This window comes from Rosa rugosa, chromosome 2 (genome assembly GCF_958449725.1).
Source record: "Rosa rugosa chromosome 2, drRosRugo1.1, whole genome shotgun sequence".
NCBI lineage: Eukaryota > Viridiplantae > Streptophyta > Magnoliopsida > Rosales > Rosaceae > Rosa > Rosa rugosa.
In genome coordinates this window covers 33,283,836-33,300,054 of record NC_084821.1, presented here as the reverse complement: position 1 = coordinate 33,300,054, position 16,219 = coordinate 33,283,836, and the positions used below count along the sequence as shown (strand labels likewise).

The 16,219-nt window shown below is 37.0% G+C and overlaps 1 protein-coding gene across 9 annotated transcripts; it reads right to left on the bottom strand.

Annotated features, from left to right (window-relative positions):
- Positions 1-4,624: 4,624 nt before the first annotated feature.
- On the bottom strand, positions 4,625-15,797 carry LOC133732134 (uncharacterized). Of its 9 annotated transcripts, none has more exons than XM_062159605.1 (18): positions 15,512-15,708; positions 13,336-13,518; positions 12,233-12,309; positions 11,995-12,105; positions 11,351-11,443; positions 10,912-10,968; positions 10,723-10,761; positions 10,476-10,607; positions 10,332-10,385; positions 10,069-10,184; positions 9,032-9,114; positions 8,810-8,910; positions 8,495-8,589; positions 8,193-8,398; positions 6,566-6,767; positions 6,194-6,482; positions 5,314-5,396; positions 4,625-5,067 (listed from the first exon to the last, which is right to left on the bottom strand). In XM_062159605.1, exons 1-18 carry the CDS (start codon positions 15,606-15,608, stop codon positions 5,028-5,030), a joined length of 2,058 nt encoding a protein of 685 aa, XP_062015589.1. In that variant the 5' UTR covers positions 15,609-15,708; the 3' UTR covers positions 4,625-5,027. The 9 variants fall into 9 exon arrangements, with proteins under 9 accessions (XP_062015589.1, XP_062015588.1, XP_062015593.1 ...); XM_062159604.1 differs by lacking the exon at positions 4,625-5,067 and adding an exon at positions 15,715-15,797 and having other exon boundaries at positions 5,074-5,396; positions 15,512-15,632; XM_062159609.1 differs by lacking the exons at positions 4,625-5,067; positions 13,336-13,518 and adding an exon at positions 15,715-15,797 and having other exon boundaries at positions 5,074-5,396; positions 15,512-15,632.
- Positions 15,798-16,219: the final 422 nt, after the last annotated feature.

The window sequence follows — 16,219 nt, the reverse complement described above, 5'->3', positions numbered from 1 at the left end:
TCTTCTGATGATGCAGCTATGTCCCCTCAGGTTACCCTTGTTGCTGTTCCTCCTGCTTCAGCTACTCTGGCTACTACTGCAGATTCCCTCCCACCTTCCTCTGTCATTGGCGATGGTAGCTGGCCAGCAGCTCCACAGTCCCCATGAGGTTCATCTCCTGGAACTGTCAGGGACTAGGGTCTGCTCTGACAGGTAAGCACTTGCGCAGGCTAAAGCGTAAGTACGACCCCTCTGTGATCTTTTTGATGGAAACTCGTCAGCCTGACGAGATTGTAAAAAAGTGGCAGACAGACTTGAATTTTGCTCATCTTTTCGTGAAATCACCGGTCTCTGGCGGTGGCTTAGCCTTGTTTTGGAAAGATGATGTTCAAGTCTCGGTGTTAGGTAGTTCTTCTAGTTTCATAGACACTGATGTTCTGTTTGTTCAAGAGAATTTACGTTCAAAAATTTCTTGGATGTACGGAATGCCTCATATAAATAAAAAAGTGTCTTTCTGGTATTCTATGCTTCGTTGTTTTTCTTCTACTCCGCTACCTTGGCTCTGCATTGGTGACTTTAATGAAATTTTGTGGGATTGTGAAAAATGGGGTGGATTACCCCAGGACAGTTGGAGATTGAATTTGTTTCGAGATTTCATTAATCAGTGTGAACTGCGTGATCTCAATTTCAATGGTCCAGACTACACCTGGTTTTCGTTCCGGCATGGCCGGATGTACATCAAGGAACGCCTAGACAGGGCCTTTGGTAACAATTCTTGGTGTTCCTTGCACTCTCGTTCTCAATTGTTTCATCTACCGAAATTGGGTTCGGATCATCGCCCGATACTTTTGGATACCTCTCCATTTGAAGCAAAAAGTCCTCCCCTGTTTCGTTTTGAACACTTATGGACTGTCAATCCAGATTGTGAGTCGGTGATCCGCTCTGTGTGGAACGATGCAATCCTTCAGTCCCCAGCTAAAACTTGGGTAGCCAATTTGGCTGCTTGCAGAGTTAGTCTTTCTAACTGGTCCAAACGCACGTATCCTCAATTCCAGGCCAATACTGCCCATTTATTACGTCGGTTGGATCATCTCCATACTTCACAGGCCTCCAATGTTGGTTCTCAGATTGCCAGCGTTGTTTCTGATATAGATGAGAATTGGCAGTTGGAAGAATTATATTGGCATCAGCGTTCCCGTATTAATTGGCTTCAGGCAGGGGATCAAAATACCAGTTTCTTTCATCAATCTACTCTCCAACGTCGTCAGTACAACAAGATATTTAGACTGAAGGATGATTCTAATCATTGGCTCCAAAATGAATCTGACATTATTTCCCATCTTGGTACTTATTTCTCCCATCTCTTTTCGGCTGGTAGAACAGACTCAGTGGAGGCAGTCCTAAGTTTTGTGGATCCTGTGGTTACGAATGACATGAATGATTCTCTTCTTCAGCCTTTGTCTATTGAGGAAATCAAGTCCGCAGTTTTTGATTTGGGGGGTTTAAAAGCTCCCGGCCCGGATGGTTTTTCCGGAGTCTTCTACCAAACTTATTGGGATATTGTCAATCCAATCATCTGTGCTTCAGTTTCTCACTCTTTTAACACTGCAGATGTTCTTTTGGAGCTAAATAAGACTTTCCTGGCCTTAATTCCTAAACAGCAAAACCCTCAGCTTTCTTCTCACTTTAGGCCAATTGGTTTGTGCAACTTTTCTTATAAAATTCTTGCAAAGGTCCTAGCCAATCGATTAAAGCCCTTTATGCCTGCTCTTATTTCTGAGAATCAGTCTGGTTTTGTTCCCGGTAGACAAATACAGGACAACATCATTGTGGCTCATGAGTTATTCCATTTTCTTAAGCTGCAACGTTCTGGGGATGTGGGAGATCTTGCTCTTAAGTTGGACATGAATAAGGCCTACGATCGTGTTGAGTGGCCTTTCTTGGAGGCTGTTATGCTCAAGATGGGTTTCCATTCCAGATGGGTCTCTCTCATTATGAAATGCCTACGAACTGTGTCCCTTTCAGTTTTGGTTAATGGTAAACCTGGCCCTTTTTTCAGACCAACAAGGGGGCTTCGACAGGGAGACCCTCTCTCTCCGTTCCTCTTTCTCTTTGTCAATGATGTTTTGTCTCAGATTCTTCGCAAACTTACTATGGTTAATATACTACAGGCTGTTCAAGTTGGTATTTCGGGCCCAAAGATAAGTCATTTGCTTTTCGCAGATGATTCCCTTTTCTTCTTGAAAGCATCTGTATCTAATTGTGAAGTTCTCTCTGATGTACTGCACCATTATTGTTTAGCCTCGGGGCAACTTATCAACACTGACAAGTCAGCTCTCTATTTCTCTCCCAATAATTTACCTCAGATTGTGCAGCTGTTGAGTTTTATTTTGGGCATAAAGTCAGTGGATGATCCTGGGAAATACTTGGGACTCCCTACTATTTGGAGTCGATCAAAAGTTTCAGCTCTTGGTTATGTTAGAGACAACATTTTGAGGAAAATAAAAGGATGGAAACAGGCAACGTTGTCTCCTGCTGGGAAAGAGATTATGATAAAGTCTGTGGCTACTTCAATTCCAGCCTATCCTATGTCTTGTTTCAAATTTCCAAAGTCCTTGTGTACTCAAATAAACTCTGCTTTAGCTCGGTTCTGGTGGGGAAATTCCCTAACTGACGGTTTGCATTGGAAGGATTGGCAGAGTTTGGGGGCTTCTAAGGTACTTGGAGGACTTGGTTTTCGTCATTTGGAGAGCTTTAATCTAGCTCTTCTTGCCAAGCAAGCTTGGCGAATTCTGGAATCCCCTAATTCTCTTTGGGTTCGTGTCCTACAAGCTAGATATTTCCCTTCTTCTTCTTTCTGGCAAGCTCGGAAAGGTGGATCTTCATCTTGGATTTGGTCTAGTTTATTAGAGGGTCGAAATCTTATTTCTCAAGGTTCTATGTGGAAGGTGGGCAATGGCTGCTCAATTGACGTCTGGACTGATAAATGGATCCCAACCAAGCACTCTACCTGCTCAGTTTCTTATGGTGAACATCCCCCTCTTTTGGTAAACAATCTGATTGTTCAAGGTTCTGGTCTGTGGGACTTATCTACTATAGCACATACAATATCGCTGGCTGATCAAAATGCCATTCATGCAATTCCTTTGTTGGATGACCAAACTGCAGATTCTTTGATCTGGCCTTTTCAGAAATCAGGTACTTACTCTGTTCGTTCGGGCTATTATCTGGCTCACTCCAATCTTGCTCCGTCTACCCCCTCCAAGGCCTCCTCTTCGCATTTGGTGTCTGATAAGGTTTGGAAATGGATTTGGGGAATTTCATCCCTCCCCAAAATCAAGTTATTCTTGTGGAAAGTGGTGCACAACTTTGTTGCAACAAAGGCAAATTTGCATTACCGTCATCTAGCAGGCTCAAATCTTTGCCCTCTATGTGAAGCCTTTCCTGAAACCATTGAACATGTCCTGTTTACCTGCGATTGGGCTCGTCGAGTTTGGTTTGCTCATCCTTTGGGCTATCAGGTTTCTTGTGCTATGATCACTACCGTCGACTGCTGGTTATTGTCTCTAATTAATCAGAAAGCTTCTTTTGCCTCAGACTTTCATTTTGTTTCAACTCACATCTCCTTCTTACTCTGGAATATATGGAAACAACGTTGTCACTCTGTGTTCAACCACGTCAATCCGGATTCAATTTCTGTGTCTAAGAAGGCTTCTCTATTGGCAAATGAATTTCTCTCCACCAAGTGTTCATCAATCCCAGGTCGTCTTCATCCAACTGGTCACTTGGTCTCTACAAACTGGACCTGTCCTCCTTTTGGTTCATTTAAGATTAATACCGATGCTACTTGGAATTCTCAAACTTTGAAATGTGGCTTTGCCGCTTTACTTCGAGATTCAACAGGTATATTACGAGGTGGCCAATTTTCTGATGGTAAAGCTACTTCTGCTGAAGCTGCAGAAGCTCAGGCCGTTCTTCTTGGTCTTCGGTTGGCAAAGTTACATGCTATTGACTCTATCTCTATGGAAGCTGATTGCCTCTCTCTCATTTCAGCTTTGAAATCTCCTAAAGGAGGGGTGTCTTGGTCTGCATCTTCTTGGTTTTGTCAGATCAAACATTTTGCCTCTTCTTTTTCTTCTATTAACTGGTTTTGGACCAGTAGGGAAGCTAACAGGGCCGCTGATTATGTTGCTCATCTTGCTTCAAGGCTGGAGTGTCCTCTGAATTGGATTCAGAACCCACCTCCAACCCTCTATCACATCCTCCAATCTGATGCAGTTTCTGCCCCCCCTTGAGAGTCTGTTCCTTGGGGTTTAAATTCTGTCTTTTCTTCTGCTTTGTTTGGTTTCTTTGTGTGTTTGTAATGTTACTTTCTTTGCCAAAAAAAAAAAAAAAAAAAAAAAAAAGTTTTGAAATGCCTATTGAAATAACCTACACCCAGATATACTGCCATACAGGTCCTTGAATGCCATCCAGTCCCTCTATGCTAACCTGAAATTAGATATTTAAGGACTTTCTTGTATTTGGCCTAAAGAGAAAATAATGCATCCTTTTTGGAAATTTGATAATTAAGATACGGAAGAGTGGGATTGTAATTTGACGAGTGCAGCATTCTTGAACTATACAGTATTATAAATAGTTTGACTGAAGGAAAAAAAAAATATATATATATATTCGTATAAGAGTAGTACATCTGTACATGTCGACTTGTTCTTAACAACTCAAACACAAACATCTCTAATCACTTTAACTTGCTCAAAACACTGAGTCTAATCTTTTATAAAAAAAAAAACACTGAGTCTAATATTTTGACAACTTTTGTTTGAAATTTTATTTTCATCATCAATTATATATTTACATATATGCAATTTCCTCACGTTCCATTCTGAATATCAGAACATTAACTAAAAGTCTACGCGGCAGCATTCATGTATCCAATTTCGCTATATCAATAAATTAATAAATACATAAACTCAGATGGGACATGAAAAAGCGTCCACAAATCACCTCTTCTGGTCTTTCAGTCCAGATGTTCTAGTAGTAAATTACTAGCTTGAGCGTCCACGATCCAGAGATGATATAGGCCGCCTGTTACAATTTGTTATACCAAGATTAGGTCTAAAAACATAAGGTCGCAAATAAAATAAATTTTAACAATGTCCCTAACAAGCATCATTATGGGCTTATACTTCTTCAGAATTTCAAGAGAAACTACTTTCAATAGGAGGACTCCTAAGATTTTGGGTGATTAGTCCCTGATGTGATGTGTTTCCATCATAAATCAGTCAGATTGGTGGTGCATCTTGACTCGGAATATGCAATTGCAAAACATACCCGCACGCCCACTGGGAGACATTCTCCACTGCATTACGCTTTAATAGGACTTCTGTATGCCATTCAGTCCAGACACTGTTTTCCTGTATAATTCCATTCAAGTACATAAATCCATGCAAAACCAACAATGAACAGTAACAAAAATATGAATTATGGCAAAAATTTAACTTTTAATTTTAGCTACAATAACTATGTAATGAATAAACAAAACCATAAGCAGAATAGTAAAAGATTCGATCCCCGAAGATTGGGTTGCGTCCATAGGAAATGAATACGACTCAATAGAAAGATATGAAGAAAACTGAACAGAAGAGAATTAGAAAGGCTCTTCCACCTTCCAATAATCAATGGAGAATCCCCAATACTCACAAACTCCAATCCTCAAACCTCCAACAGAATCCCAAAATCTCTCTAATTTGGTTACACAATTTCATGCCTACAATGGTCCTGTTTATCTTATTCAAAAAAGAAGCGGAAAAAAAAATGTCCTGTTTATAAGCATTGAGGCTTATGAATAAAGGAAGCCAAATCTCAAGTGGAAACCTAAATCAACACCAACTAAAAAGTAACTGAATCAAGTGGTCTCCTGAAAATCCAATATTTTCATTAATGTAAAAAAAATATATATAGAGAGAGAAATTAAGATAAGTAGAAAGGGACTGAACTCTTGTTGGATGACTTGTGTGAATATAATTTCTTTTCGTTGTTAGGCCTTTTTTGACCCCTATGTATCCAAAAAAAAAAAGGACTGTACCACTCAAACAACAATTAAAAAACTGCTTCACTTCTAAAAATAATTCTACACATAAACAGCAACCTTTCTATGAAATATAAATTCTGAACTTTTAAAAACCAAGAAACATGAAATAGAAATAAAAACCTGCAGATATGCCTGAATCTCCCTATTGTTGTTTCCCAGTTGAATGATTTTGTTGGATATACATGTCAAATGTCCAATATTGCCGTTCCTGGGTGGGGATCTACCCTTAGCAGGAATTGTTGGCATAAATGAATCAGCGGCCAGTGTGAAATTCTTTTCTGCTTCAAGTATTTTTCCAACAAGATCACATTCACAAAGAAGATGTTGTACAAGAGGCCCATTTTTGCTTTCCAAACATGATACGATTATGTTCTCTATGTGGTGATGCAAAAAATTGTTATATGGGTACCTGGCGCACTCAAAATGAAAGTGAAGAATAAGATCTCTTTTATCAGTTCCTTATTTATCAAAGAAAATAAATTCTGCACCTACTTAAAAAACAAGTCTAAGACTTTTTGTATTGCTGCAATACGAATCAATTCCTTCTCAGCAGCTTGACTACGAACTGACAGTAATACTGAAATGAACTCTACAATCTTCAAACGATGTTTTCCAAGTGGTGGCTGTAACTTGCCATATGTAGTTAACAACATATTGTCCGCCGATGAAACATCTAAAAGTTTCAGCAAATCACCTGAGGGATAGAAGCTTGATCAATATTAAGAAGCCTGAACGGTATAAAGTTTAATGAGGAAAGAAAAAGCAATCTACTAAGAGCCAGTTTGCTGCACAGAACAAAAGGGTTGGACTATCCAGAGTTACATTATCCCATCTTTCTACAAGCTGAACAACAGCCTTTTGTTTTAGTCCATGCGGAGGCATGGGTAATATAAGAACAGGCTAATCAAGTGAACCAATTCATAAAATAAAATACAATGCCTAAACAGAAGGCATAAAGTCTTGTCCTCACTGAAAGACAAAACACAGGATACATTTCTAAAGTTAAATTATCCCATCTTCCTAAGATATTGAACTATATACACCTGGACTGCAGCTTTTTGTTTTGGTCCATGTAGAGGCATGGGCAAGATAAGAACAGGCTAACGTAAGTCAACCAAGTCATAAAATAAATTATGAACCCTAAACAGAATGCATACTGTATTTTCCTCACTGGAAGATCAAACACAGGTTCATTTTCTAAAGCACTACTCCTCTCATTTTTTCAAAGCAGTTTTGCTTTGGGTAAAATCCTCATATGGTAGGCACAAATGTTTAGGCAGTCCCATGGTACCTTAACTATCGAGTCGTTAGCCATTTTGGTACTTCAGTCAATTTCACCGTTAAAAAGCTACTCACCCAAACCTGAAAGCTACTGGCCTCATAGAAAAAATATAGGGCTCAAAAAAAATATATGGATGCTTGGAAAATAACAAGGTCACCAAAAATATAGGGCTAACCTGAAAGTGATTTGTCACCTTATTTTATGGAGAGTGAACAATTTGACAAAAATACCATGACAATAAGGCCACATGCATGCCAAGTAGGCAATTTTGAAGTACTTAAGTGGCCAATGGAGGAATAGTTCAGTTACCATATGAGGACCCTTTCTCTTTTCTTTGCAGCTGTTCATGACTCACACATTAGCTCTAAGACCTGTATGACTTTTCCAATTGAGGATTTTGATGCTAAATTTCATTATTAGTAGGTTTCAATGTTTCTCTCGATTCAACTAGGGATTTTCTGGTTTGATTATAATTTTATATCTTTCTGGAAGTGTTCCAGAAAGTATTAATATTAAACTCACCCTGTTGATTGAAGAATGGTCCAGTGATATGATAATGCTAACTAACGTTGAGTAATTAAATTAGATTTAAACACAAGTTATCTTCAACCAGCATGCAAACAATTATATAAAACCACAAATAATATGAATAATTATGTTCCAGAATTAATGTTAAGCTCACCCTGTTAATTGAAGAATGGCCCAGTAATATGATGATGCTAACTAAAGTGGAGTAATTAGTTTAGATGTAAATACAAGTTGTCTTCCACCGGCATGCATAGCAATTTTATACAACCACAAATTTGATTCATAAATTACATTAAGTAGACAACTCACCTAGGCTGTCGAGCATGGCCACAACAATCTTGTTATTAACAGTAATTGTAGATCCATGAGCAGGCTGGTGTTCACCAGTACATGCATTTGTTCTCAAAGCTTCCCTCTCACGGTCTAACAAAGAGATGCAAACCGATAATGAGCTAGTGAGAACAGATTTTCGTTGAGAGTCTTCCATAGCATGCTGAAGCAATCTTTGTATAAAACTGCATAAATAATGCATACAAATGAACTGTTACACGATTGCTAGAGCAGAAGTACATATATTGTACATTATTGTAGAGTACGTAAGAAAATGACACCTCGGATTACAGATTTTAGTAGCAAGTCCAGGTGGAGCAAGCCTTGTTATAGCACAAAGGGTTTCTGCTGCATCAACATGCACCTCTAGAGAATCCTGTACACATCATGCTCAAAAGAATTAGCTGGTTACACCAAATAGATCATATTTCCATTGAGACTGGTAATGGTAAAACCTAAAAGCCATACAGAGTATGCAGTCTTTTTACAGGCAAATCAAAATTGCACAGCCGTTTATTTGGCCAAAAGTTAATAGTTCATTTGGTTACACCTAATTGTCAATGTTCCTCATGTGGCAAGAAAGTTTATGATAATACCATTTTGGTGAGGTCTGTCACCATTCTCAATCTCAGTGAAAACTGAGAGTTCCTCCCATGTTCCATTGAATTTGACCCTTGCTGTGATCCCCGACTTTGGACTAGACTTGGATGTAATTTTCCATGGGGAGTAGGTGGAGTGGAATTTGTAAGAGAGTTTACCATATGAGTATTGTATTAATAAGTAGAACTTTACCACGAGACTAGATAAGAGTTTTTTACTTTTTAGCAAGCAACACATCGCAGCTTCATCTCCCAGATAACAAGGCATTAATTGTCTTAGAATTATCCCACAAGTTGACAGTCTGAATATGTTAATAGGGAAAATAAACCAAGAAGCCCTTAGGCTGCATGAATATAACTCATGTATTTTTATTTATTTTTTCCATTAAGAAACATATGTTATGAATCACTCAGAATGGTAGAATAAATGTCGAATAAAGATGCACAGCAGAAAATACAACAGAAAAAGACATCAAAAACAACTAGACTGCAAATAATCACCCAATCTAAGACAGAAACCTTAACCTACACCCTTATAGCATCATCTCCCAGATAACAAGGCATTAATTGTCTTAGAATTATCCCACAAGTTGACAGTCTGAATATGTTAATAGGGAAAATAAACCAAGAAGCCCTTAGGCTGCATGAATATAACTCATGTATTTTTATTTATTTTTTCCATTAAGAAACATATGTTATGAATCACTCAGAATGGTAGAATAAATGTCGAATAAAGATGCACAGCAGAAAATACAACAGAAAAAGACATCAAAAACAACTAGACTGCAAATAATCACCCAATCTAAGACAGAAACCTTAACCTACACCCTTATAGCATCATCTCCCAGATAACAAGGCATTAATTGTCTTAGAATTATCCCACAAGTTGACAGTCTGAATATGTTAATAGGGAAAATAAACCAAGAAGCCCTTAGGCTGCATGAATATAACTCATGTATTTTTATTTATTTTTTCCATTAAGAAACATATGTTATGAATCACTCAGAATGGTAGAATAAATGTCGAATAAAGATGCACAGCAGAAAATACAACAGAAAAAGACATCAAAAACAACTAGACTGCAAATAATCACCCAATCTAAGACAGAAACCTTAACCTACACCCTTTTAAAAATATGAGGTACAGAAGTATTTTTGAAAAAAAACGTAAGTAGTAAGTACATGTTTTATTCGCGTATAATACGAAAAATTACTAACTATGCTAAAAAAAAAATTAATTAATTACTTACTGAAGACCTGAACTTATCTGCAATCGCCTCTACATCTGAATCTTGTATCTGATGCAGTGCTTCCACAAACTTTGTAGATATATGTTCATGAAAATCAAATGAGGTTTTCATGAATACTGATGCCTAAATGAGATGAACCAATAAAAAAACATGTCAGTATTATTATTAGCCCACAGAGCTCTCTTGCAGTAAAGTGTAAACTATGAAGCTAAATATTTAACAGTGAAATGCAGAATCAGAAGCAACAGATAAAGGTGACCAAGAACCAACCTCCATGATAGATCTATATCCACCTTGATCAAATAGCTTCTTCGTAAGTTTGTGCTGATAAGAAAAGTACCCAACACGAGTACTTTATTAGTTATATATGTATCACAATACATTCATCAGAAGCCTCAAGATTATTCACACTACCTCATTTTGATTCATCCGAAGCCTTCTGATATGGACACTAGGACGCATTTTATTTCGAATGCAGTCTACCACAATCCTCCTGACCATCTTTAATCCTTCAAATTTACCAATTACAGCAACAGTGAAATTTCCCTATTCAATTATGGGAAAACTGTGAATAAGTTCATACCTTCAGTTCACCTGGAGGTGGAAAAAGCAGGAAAGAGAATGGCAACCATCAAAATTGTAAAGCAACCTTAATACTTACATGAAAGAAAACACTGCAGCCTGTCAGATGCTGAATTGTCTGCATCCCAGAAACAGCGAGCAACAGAAATTAAAGAGGTACCCAACAAAATTCAAAGCTATAGATATTTGAATTATGATTCATCATTATTTTACTCTATATTTTTTATTGGGAAGATCACTAAAATATCACTTGGATCACTTTGTACACCTTCAAGCCGGTGTTCTTGGGGCCTAGGAAACGTTCCCACCGTTCACGAAATTGCTCCTGCACCCAATAACAGATATTAGAACAGGCTGAAAAGTGAGGAAAAAAGTATTGGGCCTGACTCTTGATGGAGTAGGTAGTAGAACACCAAAAGGATCATATCCCTCATATCATATTCACAGGCCTATTTCATTACACCCTAACCAAGTATAAGTGTTTATACAGTAAGACAAAAAAATCCCTAATCCCCATTTTACAGTGAAATAGTTAAATGGTTCTAGCAGTGTAACTACAGCAAGAATGATGTACAAAACTTAAACGATAGGAGGTTAAATGGTTAATAGCTTGCTATAGTTCAATACATATATATAATTAAGAAATAAAAATAAAACTTGAAAGACACTGCTACAAATAAAGGGATGGAATATTGAGCAATACGCACCATGTCGATCCCATATTTTACGCATAGCCCACCTCTCTTTGTTCCAATCTCAATGAAATCACATTTCATTTTGGCATCCAGTATTCTTATTGCCTGATATCAGAATATCGTACACTCAAATCAGAAAACTAATACAAGACAGATCGAACAAACAATCAATTCCAAGAAGAAGAAAAAAATACTTGTAAGTAAAAGGAAAATCAAAAAGAAAAATCAGCATGAATATCATCTTAGAATCACAGATTCTGTATTTCAATTTTCAAATCAACACACATGATCTTAACCACTGCAGCTACAAATCCCCAAAAATGCCTACTTTTAAATCATTTAGAACTTCATCTAATTACTTTATTTTATTTTACCTTTTCCCGTATTGATATTAAATTGCTTTTATTAGCATTTCATGGACATTTCAACTTTACCGAAAATGGCCTTATCGTTTTATATAAAAAACCTGTTATATGTGATTACTAACCATCCTGCAAAGTGCAAACCAATATTACTGGGATTTTATTGCCTTCAAAGAGAAAAAGAAAAAGATCCATTGGAAAACCAAAGGAAATACCTTACTACCTCAAAAAGAATCAAATGGATTGAACTTGTTCCTTGTAAGAAAACATTAAAAAAGGGATCCACATTGGTACCTCATCTGCGGGAACAGATAATGACAAAAGTTCAGTAAGCTCCTTGGCCTTTTCAATAATATCTGGGTCCCTAGTCTTTGTTGTTGTTGAAACTGTCATGGAACCCTCAACCTGGAAACAATTAGAAATACAACAATTAGATAGGAGCGTCAAGTCACCATAATTTGAGATAAATCAATATATAGAGTTGATTTAACAAACTATAGAGTTGGTTTAACAAAGATCAATAATCATATACCAAATTCAGTGCGCACGAAATACCATAGTCTTCTAAAGCAGATTTCACCGTAGGCCAAGCGTTTTGCAGATATATTTCTACACAAAACAATACAAATGTGATTAGTTCTATTGAACAGAATAATTATATTTCAAATTCTCCAGAATCAAAAAAGTTCTGACGGAAGAGTTAAAAAGCAAATGACATAAAGATAAATAGTTAAATTTAAAGGGTAAGATGGTACTCTCAGACTAAGCCATTATTCTAAGGACGTTATCGAATGGTGGAAGTCTGTGTGGTTACGAGAAAAACAAAGTCCATTGTTTCTCTACCATTCTACTTAAATACAGATTTCAAATACTAAAATTTTATTTTCTATGTTTCCAACTACAACCACACCACAGCACCTCTACCACCATGCTGCCCAAAAAATTATCACTTCAAGATTCTATCTAAGCTGAACAAATATCGAGGCTCCCTACAAATGAGGACAGACTTGTACTTGGGTCTTCAACTTGATCTGATGGGATGACCTAAATTCAAATTGCTATTCGTAATCAAGATGAAAAGACCTATTTGGGCAGTCGGTTGACTTTATTTTTATTCGAGTACAATTCGAACTTCAAACCAAAATAAGAACAAAGAGCACATTGCTTAAACGAAATGCAAACAAGAGCTGCAAAAATGAATATGAACTTGCATGCACTGTATTCAAATTTATACTCCTTTATGGGTGTTCATGAATTTAACCAAAAGTATGAGTTTGCATTTAGATTACTAAACCCTAAACCCACTTGTAGTCAGTCATCATATTTACATGTTTGGCTTTTGCATTTGGATCTCAGCAGAATTCAAGTTTGTCTTCCCCATGAATCTAGGGATGCAAATTGCTTCAGCAAGGCTAAAATCTGTCATTTAACTTTGAAATTCTGCAAAGTAACATTTAACTCTATAGAGCCTATAAACGAAAAGCTAAATAATATACTGCTCATCCAATCAAACTTCCCTCGACATCGCATAAACATAAACTAAAACTTCTAAAATATAAAATAAAAATAAAATCCCTTTCCCACAGCTTCTGAGCATCCTAACTAACAAGAAAAATAAGAACGAGAGGAAGGTACCTTCATTTTTCTTAAAGAAAGTAGAGAAAGAGGTGACTGGAAGAATAATGCCATCTTCTTCCAACGAAGGGCCGAAATTCCCAATCTTCATATCCTCATCCAATGGCTTTAACTTGTCCTGCAGCTCAGCACTTCTGTTCTCAATGTTCCCAATGGCCATGTTATTATTTTGATTTTTAAGCACTAGACACATTAGAAGAGAGATCAGTCGGATGTTGGTTTTTCAGTATGAGGGAAAGTCAAAGAAGCAGTATTTTGGAGAATAGGGCTGTGAAAATAGTGGTTCTATGGTTCTGCCATAGGGAAGGCAATACAGAAATTACTGATATAAATTTCAAGGGAAGGAATTATCACAAAATAAAAACAGAGAACACTCTTTTTTCTGCAAAACTCATAAAAATTCAAATTGTTAGACTAATAGAAGTTCTGCAGACGGTATTGGCTGCAACTTTATTGGTTCTCTGCTTCCCATTTTTCATTTCTTAGGCTTGTCTAAGCCAAGATCAGTTCTGACTTAGATTTTCTTCCTTTGGCCTTAGAGCCTTCAAGTGACCTAAAGAACGGGTTTTCTTTTCCTCCCGTTACCCAAAAATTGATCCAAAGTTTCAATTATTAACCAAATGTTAATAGAGATTTCTATATAGTTGAGTCATACGATGTAAAACTGCACATTATATTGTTTCTTTTTTCATGCAATTGTCCTGGATCTAATCTTATGAAAAACTTATCTATTCTTTAAAAGCCAACGTCTATTTTTCTAGATATAAATCGACTAATGGGAAAATCAAACTGTTTAGAAAAAACAAAGCAATGTAAATGAAGATTTGGATAGGATCCTGTATAATGGAATACTTTCTCTTCTTCTTCCTTTTTTTTTTTTTTTTTTTTTGTTTCAAGAAGAAACTTAAGTTTTATGAACAATAGAGAAAAAGAAGTCCTGAATCAAGCCTAAAAGAACTTAAAACTTTCAAGAGAAAAAGAACTTGAAGATAATAAAATTATTCAAGTCGCTGCAACTTTAAATCTAGCAACAAGGTTGATAGTGAGTAATTGATAAAGTCTAGATTGACCCATGCCGATAGGGCAGAACAAAAACTAATTCATTCAAAAGCTCTCCCCACAAAAACATGGACAATCTGAAAAAATCTTTTCCTTTCATCTGTATGACTCAAAAACAGCCAAGATTCAGCATCCCCAGAGAATTTTAGCCTTCTGACCTCTTTTGACTTCATATTTAACAACTCATAACACCATCTTGGAAAAACCTAGCTTACATCAACTTCCTTCAAAAATCTCCACCGTGTTGGAATCAAAAAGCGGCAAACAGAAACTTTGGAATCAGATAACAATAAAATTTCAGAAATTTGGTTTCTTATCTGTGCTAAAGTTTCTCAGCACAACAGAAAGCCAATCATTGAAACGACATGGTACCATAATGAAAGTCAAGCCAAAATGCGTCTGTGTCTTTGTGTGAAATCGGGCTTTGTCTTGCCTGTGGAGCGGCTGATAGTGGGTGCAAAGGTAGCAGAAAAGAGAGAAGGAGTCAATGATGTGGTGGGTGTGTTTGGAACTTTGACTGGAATTAAAAGACAATTTTTGGATCCTTATTCCTTCTTCAAGATGTTAAGTTAGAAGCTGGCAACCAAGAATACAAAATCTGACAATTTGAGCCAAACACAGAAGCCCCTTAATTCTCCCCAAAAAAAAATTTCTTGATTTCTGGTATTAAGCAATTCCACTACTGCCTCACAATTTCAACCACACCGCACCTCTACCACTACTGTACCTCTCTCCAATTCCATTTGAAACGCATGAATATCTAGGCCAACTAGAAATTAGTACAAATTCACAAACTGGGTCTTCAACCATGTCAGACTCAATGTTGTAATCGAAAGTGAAGACACAAAAGCGTCATAGATTAGACCAAACGCAAACAAGAAGTGCAACCATTTATTTCACCTCAAATTTTGTGGTTTTGCGAAATGGACCAAAAGTATGATTTTACTCATCTGTAACTGACTGCCTGATGCAAATTGGGTAATTGATTCACCATTTGAGTTTGCAACCCAATTACAGTTGACACCAAAAGTTGTTCCATAATGCTAAACTTGAAAAAAAACAATTGAAGTAAAAGATAACAAGAATATGAATGTATTCAAGAGAAGATAGTACCTACCTGTGTCCTTCTGGAAATGCGTCGAGAAAGGACCAAACTGGTCGATGTTATTGTTTTGATGGTGGTCCTCCTCCTCAACAAGGTTCCCCATCGTCATGTTATTGTTTTGATGCTTCTAAACCTAAGCCCCAGACACAGAGAACAAAGGATCAGTCACAAATTCCATTCGTTTTCAGTATAGTGGTCAACTCGGAGAGAATAACCTTCCAAAATGAGAATGGTGGAGACGGCAGTAATCCTCAGTTAGCCGAAAGTAGGACAAGTTTTGTTTATAAATCGAGGATTCAGTGCACCGACGTGCACTTGCACCGACATAAATAGATGGTTAGATTATATTAAATACACTATTAAGTTATTAATAAAAATATTAATTATAAATATCAAGGTTGAGATCATCTTATAAGTGTTGGGTCATTTGCACCGCCGGTGCATAGAATAATTTCCAATAAAGCGATGGGTGTCAATCTTATTATTATAACGTAGGTAACACAATATATCATGACCCGTTCTCTGTCGACTACGTCAAGCCGTTTTAAAGAAATTTCATCACCCTAGATGAGACACAAGTAACTAGGATAATGTGAGGGCGCCCTAATTTAAAACCTAGAATCAATCTAGGGGTCAGGTCTACACACAAGGGGCTTCCTCATAAAATCAACTAAAAATAAAAAATAAAAGGGCAAAGCCCAAATAGCAAAACTAGCTTCT

What these genes read in the sequence shown, in the direction of transcription:
- LOC133732134 (XM_062159604.1), bottom strand. Translation starts at nt 15,608, where the DNA reads ATGACGATGGGGAACCTTGTTGAGGAGGAGGACCACCATCAAAACAAT. An exon ending in TAAAATATGGGATCGACATG is followed by an intron (nt 10,969 to 11,350) that starts GTGCGTATTGCT and finishes TATTGGGTGCAG; the next exon opens with GAGCAATTTCGTGAACGGTG. An exon ending in AGATTCAGGCATATCTGCAG is followed by an intron (nt 5,397 to 6,193) that starts GTTTTTATTTCT and finishes GGAATTATACAG; the next exon opens with GAAAACAGTGTCTGGACTGA.